General features: G+C 39.0%; 1 protein-coding gene across 9 annotated transcripts in view; it reads left to right on the forward strand.

Moving 5' to 3' along the window:
* NUP98 (nucleoporin 98 and 96 precursor) overlaps positions 1-7,182 on the forward strand; it is a 103,939-nt gene that overhangs the window by 14,942 nt on the left and 81,815 nt on the right. For 8 of the 9 annotated variants that reach the window (XM_027115592.1, XM_027115598.1, XM_027115594.1 and 5 more), the window contains 5 exons: positions 1,674-1,775; positions 1,883-2,059; positions 3,610-3,749; positions 5,446-5,553; positions 6,602-6,782. In XM_027115592.1, the coding sequence (XP_026971393.1) occupies positions 1,674-1,775; positions 1,883-2,059; positions 3,610-3,749; positions 5,446-5,553; positions 6,602-6,782 (708 nt within the window). The remainder of the gene's footprint in view (positions 1-1,673; positions 1,776-1,882; positions 2,060-3,609; positions 3,750-5,445; positions 5,554-6,601; positions 6,783-7,182) is intronic. The other variant, XM_027115595.1, reaches the window with a different exon arrangement.

The raw sequence follows: 7,182 nt of genomic DNA on the forward strand, positions 1-7,182 counted from the left end.
AACCACTGCGCCACCAAGGAAGCCCTATCCCTCTCTTTTTAAGTGGAGCATCTGAACAGTTTTTTAATGGAAATCCCAGGAACTTTAATTCATGAAGATTTTTAAAAAGCATAACTACCAAACCTCAATCATTCCTAACAAAAATATTAGAGAAAATTTTTACAAGTGACCCCTGACCTTTTCTTAAACTATTTTATATATCTAGGTCCTTGATTTTTAACCAAGAGTGCCCACCAGGTGGATTCTTAACCACTGGACCACCAGGGAAGTCCAGAGTCACTTTTTTTTTTTTTAATTAATTTATTTATTTTTGGCTGAGGTGGGTCTTTGTAGCTGCATGTGGGCTTTCTCTAGTAGCGGTGAGCAGGGGCTACTCTTCATTGCCGTGTATGGGCTTCTCAGTGCGGTGGCTTCTCTTGTTACGGAGCACGGGCTCTAGGCACGTGGGCTTCAGTAGTTGCGGCACACAGGCTCAGTGGTTGTGGCTCATGGGCTCTAGAGCGCAGCCTCCGTAGTTGTGGCGCACGGGCTTAGTTGCCCTGCGACATGTGGGATCTTCCCAGACCGGGGATCGAACCCGTGTCTCCTGAATCGGCAGGTGGATTCTCAACCATTGCGCCACCAGGGAAGCCCCCAGAGTTACTTAAAAAAAATTTTTTTTTTTTATTGAAATATACTTGATTTACAGTGTTGTGTTAGTTTCTGGTGTATAGCAGCATGATTCAGTTATACACACATATTTTTTCAGATTCTTTCCCATTATAGTTCATTTTATAAGATATTGACTACATTAATAGTTCCCTGTGCTATACAGTAGGACCTTGTTGTTTATCTCAGAGTCACTCTTGGAGGTTTGTTCCCGAAATATATATATTCCATCATAGAACTATGGAATTAGAATCTCTGGGATTGGAAGTTGAACATGTGTATTTTGAAAACTTCCCAGGTCATTCTGATGTGCTCCTCTAATTAAGGACCATTCATCCCAGAGACTGTAGAGTGTACGGTGTCTGGAGAAAATTTTAACAGTTTTTTGTTTCTTTTGGTTTTTTTTTGTTTTGTTTTTTGGCTGCGTTGGGTCTTCGTTGCTGTGCGTGGGCTTTCTCTAGTTGCGGTGAGCAGGGGCTACTCTTTGTTGCGGTGCGCAGGCTTCTCATTGCGGTGGCTTCTCTTGTTGCGGATCACGGGCTCTAGGCACATGGGCTTCTGTAGTTGTGACTCGCGGGCCCTAGAGTGCAGGCTCAGTAGTTGTGGCGCACGGGTTTAGTTGCTCGGCGGCATGTGGGATCTTCCTGGACTGGGCTCGAACCCGTGTCCCCTGCATTGGCAGGTGGATTCTTAACCACTGTGCCACCAGGAAACCCAAATTTTGATTATTTTTGTCTGTAGTTCATAGTAGCTTGGCACTTTTTTTTTTAAACCTATCAACATCTTTAACTTACTGAAAAGTTATAAGCTTTTTAACTTTGTTTCCTTACTTTACCCAGGACAATGAATAAAGTGTGGCTTAATATCAGCTCTGTTATAAGTAGTCTGATGGAATTTTGAAAAAATAGTTTTTGGATTAGACCAGTGGTCCTGTTCAAATGCAGAATGTTAAGAAATATTAAAATCCTCTTTCATTGGGCCACCTGGTTTAGATTTTATTCTGACCCTGGATTTTGCTTTATCAGATACTGGTTTTGGCACTACTAGTGGAGGGGCATTTGGAACATCTGCATTTGGTTCTAGCAACAATACCGGAGGCCTGTTTGGAAATTCACAGACCAAACCAGGTAGGGGCTTTATTTGGAATACAGTTGGTTTATTCATAGCTGGTATAGGGCTTCACTTAGTGACTCCAGTCTGTTTAACCCTTTTTTTCCCCTCTCTATCTCTTCAGGAGGCTTATTTGGTACCAATTCATTTAGCCAGCCAGCTACCTCCACAAGCAGTGGCTTTGGGTTTGGCACATCAACAGGAACATCAAACAGCTTGTTTGGAACTGCAAGCACAGGGACCAGTCTCTTCTCATCCCAAAACAATGCCTTTGCACAAAATAAACCAACAGGCTTTGGGAGTAAGTAGTAAATCATTGGATTTCTGCATCTAACAATTTGATTTGCTTATTGAATGTGTTCTCTCTTCTCCTTTTCCCTGTGTTCACCCACCTCCTTTTCTCACCACATAGCAAAAACATGGGGAGAGGAAAACTCAAAATGGTATTGAAAAGTTTAATAGGCTGGAAGGGAAGGGGTACATCTCTTCAAGAATGGAAGTCTGAGGGGCACTGGTATTTAAGGAATATGCAGAGGAAGAGGTACCTGATACAGAATGACCAGAGAATAAGATGAAAAGCCAGGTCAGAGTACTGTCATAGGTGTCAAGAAGGGAGAATTTCAAGGAGAAATATGTGTAGTTAACTGTAGTATACTGCAGGGGCACCTTCCTGCCTTTGTTCCGCTTTTGGTTTGAAGAGACTGAAGCAGGAATGGTAAGTACTGGATGTGACATGGTTACTCCTCCATTCCTTAGCCATGGCAGGTGTTTTTAATTGATGGCTTCTTTCTCTTTAAGTCTAAATGTGGCCCAGGGATACTTCACCACACAGTTCTTTGAGGCAGAAACACTGCTAGTTGCACAGGTGTGCCCTGTGAGTTGATGCCATTCCCAGCACTGGTATGGTAGAATAAGTAAGTTAGCCAGCTATCAGTATTTTACAAAGGGAAAGTTGTTTGAGGGGATGTTGAAATATTTAACCATGACAATATAAAATGCAATCTAAAATACTAATTCAAAAGACATATGCCTATTTACTTTATATATTAGGACATGTTTTTAGAAAAGAAATAGTATGACTGCCAGTGAGAAATCACATTCCTCTTAACTTGGTATTAGGATGTCACTTAATATTAAATATTGGCAAATAACTTTGTATTGCTTACTGCTATTTCTGGTACCATATGTGTAATTTCTTTAGAAGTAGTGTCTTATATTTTGAAGAATACATTCCTTAGATTACAGTTAAATTCTCTGTTATGTATTTTTTTTTAAACTCAGCTATTTGGGAAAGTAGATTTATTTCTATAAATGACCAACATGCCTACTAATTTTTCTAAATTATTTTTCTGGGTGAAATTTTATATTAACCTATGTGTGGTTACCCTAATGGGACCATTTGTTTGTTTTAAACGTTTTGGTTATATGTGGGTGTTTGTAATAATATATGTAAATAAAATATACTGTGACTCTTGTTCAGGTCTGTTGTGGTAAGGCATTGTCAGAAAGACAAGTTCATTGAGCATCTGGTCTTACCAAGAGAAATAAGATAAAATATTTAATGAAACAATACTATTTCTTCTAACTTGTTGTTTAAGTATGCCCAAGGACTTTACAGACGCTTAGCTGACTAAAGATTCAGATTTTGTTTCACGTCAAAGTTGTGAGCCTAGAACTGTGTGTGTCTGTATGAAATATCTGTTTGAAGGTACTTGCTAGGGAGATTGGAAAGATAGAAAACCTGAGGATTTGGAAGTAATGCTGCTCTAATGCCACAGGCCAATTCCAAGATAGCTTACAGATTCTTAAATTCTTTACTGTTACCATCCCATTTTTCTTTCTAATTTATAGATTTTGGAACAAGTACCAGCAGCGGGGGACTTTTTGGAACTACAAATACCACCTCTAATCCTTTTGGTAGCACATCTGGCTCCCTCTTTGGGCCAAGTAGTTTTACAGCTGCTCCTACTGGGACTACTATTAAGTTTAACGTAAGTATTGTCTTTCGATCTTTGTGTAATATTTTTGTCTCCTGTATGTTTTTTTGTAGGAGGAATCATAACATTTCTTCTCTTTCCAGTTATGCATAGCTTAGTCTCACTCTTCCTGAAATATGTGTTAAGAACAATATCTGGGAATAGTTGTATAGTAGACAGGAAGAGTCATGAAACATAAATCTAGATTATAATTTATATTTGAATTATGCTCAAACCAATTAAATTTGTATTCACAAGGTTGATTACAGTAGTAGTTGATTACAGTTCCCTGATGGCTTAGTGGTTAGGATTCCAGGCTTTCACTGTCGTGGCCCGGGTTCAATCCCTGGTTAGGGAACTGAGATTCCACAAGCCTTGTGGTGCAGCCAGAAAAAAGGAAATATCAGGTTGAGCTTGTATTTACTGTGTTCATTAATTGGCCTCTGAATCGTCAACCATTCTTTACAGAAGTAAAGAAGGAATGATGGGGCAAACTGTAAAAATCATTGAAAATAGGGCCTCCTTAAGGAGCTGTATGGAATAACTCATCAGTTTCTGTGTGCCAATTAGAAATAAAACTTTTGTGGTGAAATGACAAAATGAAGCAAATGAGTTTTGTGTTTTCTTCAGCTTTTTTGAGAGAAGTTGGATAGAGGGTTAGAATGAAAGATTCTGTTTATGGAAATACATGGAATACCACTTGATGTAAGATACTAGTTGATGTGATTGTTTTGGAGATACTTAGGATAGGCTGGCAGTGCAGTTAGTCTAATGGAAATCTCTGGCAAATATAGGGATTGGCAAAACTTGTTAAAATTCTTCCAGAAAATGAAGAATTTCTTAGGCAGGGTGTTGAATTCATAATACTGAATTTAGAATCCTGAATTTAAAATAAAGTTAAATGTAAATGATAGAGAAAAATACTGTGTGTTGTCTCTTAGAAAGTACAGTAATTGAGAAAACTAACAATACAAGTAGGAATCCTTTTTTTTTTTTTTTGCGATATGCGGGCTTCTCACTGTTGTGGCCTCTCCCGTTGCGGAGCACAGGCTCCGGACGCCTCTCCCGTTGCGGAGCACAGGCTCCGGACGCGCAGGCTCAGCAGCCATGGCTCACAGGCCCAGCTGCTCCGCGGCATGTGGGATCTTCCCGGACCGGGGCACGAACCTGTGTCCCCTGCATCGGCAGGTGGACTCTCAGCCACTGTGCCACCAGGGAAGACCCTAAGTAGGAATCTTTAGTTACCTAGTGCCTTTTGCCTCATAAGCTTATGGGGGAAAAACCAGGCTTCCATATTTCGTAAATGCAACAATAGTCACAAAGCAGACACTTCAGAGCAGAGTAGGAATTAGAACTCAGAAATAGAGGTTTAAATGTATATATTAGGTAAATTGGATAAAGCTTCCCTTATGCATATATTATTAAGTGTATTTTAGTAGATAATTGAATGGCTTCGTTATGGGATTAATCCCTGGGTTTTTGATAACTGTTTCTGAGATTGACTTATGCAGATAACCTTGATACAGGGAGAGATCAAGAATGCAGTGTATTTAATCAAGCACTCTTAAAACTGTCCCGTTAAGTAAAGAACCTAGGGGACTGGTTATAGAGTTCAGTCGTTGAAGAATTGTGTCTGGGAGAGTAGGGTTATAAAGCTTGAACTTAAACGTTTTCTTTAGACTTTCAGATTTGCCTTTATCTTCCTTTGCAGCCTCCAACTGGTACAGATACTATGGTTAAAGCTGGAGTTAGCACTAACATCAGTACCAAGCACCAGTGTATTACTGCTATGAAAGAATATGAAAGCAAGTCCCTAGAGGTCAGTAAAATGCATTACAGAGTATCACCCTAACCTTTTGATTCTATTGGGAAGCAGCTTTTTAAAATGTTTTTGATTATTTTTTAGGATTTATGTAAAAAATTAAGATTAACCAATTTTTTTTCATTAATACATTATTTATAGATATTTGTTGTTTTAGGCAAGGATGATATTCAGCTTGTATGTACGGGTATAGTTTTACTAATAGTCTATTCTGATTGGCTGTTGCTCATACTACACTGGGCAGTGTGTGCACATGCATGTGTTTTTAGTAAACTCATGCAAAGTCATAAGTGTGCAACACAATAAGTAAATCATTATCAGCATCCCTGATGTCCCCTTTGGGCCCTGCCCCCAGAGTCACAATCCTCCCCTTCCAAAGGTAACCACTATCCTGACTGCCCATGTTTTGCCCATTTTAGAATTTTACGTAGATGGGATCTTATATTATGTACTCTTAAATCTGTCAGCATTGTGATGTTTATCCATGTTGTTGTGCTAAGTTATAGGTTGTTCATTATCATTGTTGTGTGATAGTTCGTTGTACATTTTGACTGTCATCTCTGGTTGTTGCTGTTGCTTCTTTTACATCCCAGACTGTGCTTGCTTCTTTGGAGTATACAGAAACACCCTTACTTGTGAGACAAAACTGTTAAACTTTATCTCTTCTTTTCCTGAGTTTTCTGAATTCCTCAGAATCATCCATCTTTTAATCAGCTAATCTTTACATTTGGGGTGGGAGTAGATATTATTGTCTAAATGAAAGTATTATTGTCTATAGAAGAAAATTGAAATTTAAGATGTGGTTGGCTGGTCCTTTGGCCTGTAGTTTTATGGTAATTATGGTATGGATTTTAATGTCCATTATACACTGTTGAAAGTGTTTTTCTGTAATGATAGTAAGTTAACCATTCCATAGTTTTCTGTTTTTTTAATCATGGTTCCCATGTGAACATAGAAATTGAATACTAAATGCAAGTATTATTTAGCCTCCTAAATAATTTTTTTGGCTGCATATTAATTTGGAATATGTTTTCACTTACTCTAGGAACTTCGTTTAGAGGATTATCAGGCCAACCGGAAAGGCCCGCAGAACCAGGTGGGAGCAGGTACCACGACTGGCTTGTTTGGGTCTTCTCCAGCCACCTCCAGTGCAACAGGACTCTTCAGTTCTTCCACTACAAATTCAGGCTTTGCCTATGGTCAGAACAAAACAGGCTTTGGAACTAGTAAGCACTTGACATCATGTTGGGCCATATTGAGGAGGGACAGATAGCTGAAAGTAAAACATAATTGTCATTTTTGTGCCTAAGTGCTATGGATAAAAATGATTCAGGGGTGCTAGAGGAATAGGAAATGCCTGGTATGTTTGTGGGGGGTGGGGAGAAATATAGTATTAAGTGCAGATGATTAAGAAGGGCTTCACTGATAGGTGGTGTTTGATCAGTGACCTATCTGAAGAAGGTGAAGCATAAAGCTATACAGATTTCTGGGGGAAGAATATTCCAGCTGGAGGAAACTAGAAGTCTAGAAATCCTGAGTTTTTGCCAAAGGGGAGAGGACAAGGGGAAGTACTGGAGGATATAGGGGAATATATGTATGTATATGTATATATATATATATATATAT

Source organism: Aethalodelphis obliquidens, unplaced genomic scaffold (assembly GCF_003676395.1).
Source record: "Aethalodelphis obliquidens isolate GAN/ISIS:26980383/991018 unplaced genomic scaffold, ASM367639v1 scaffold14, whole genome shotgun sequence".
In the NCBI taxonomy this organism is placed as follows: Eukaryota; Metazoa; Chordata; class Mammalia; order Artiodactyla; family Delphinidae; genus Aethalodelphis; species Aethalodelphis obliquidens.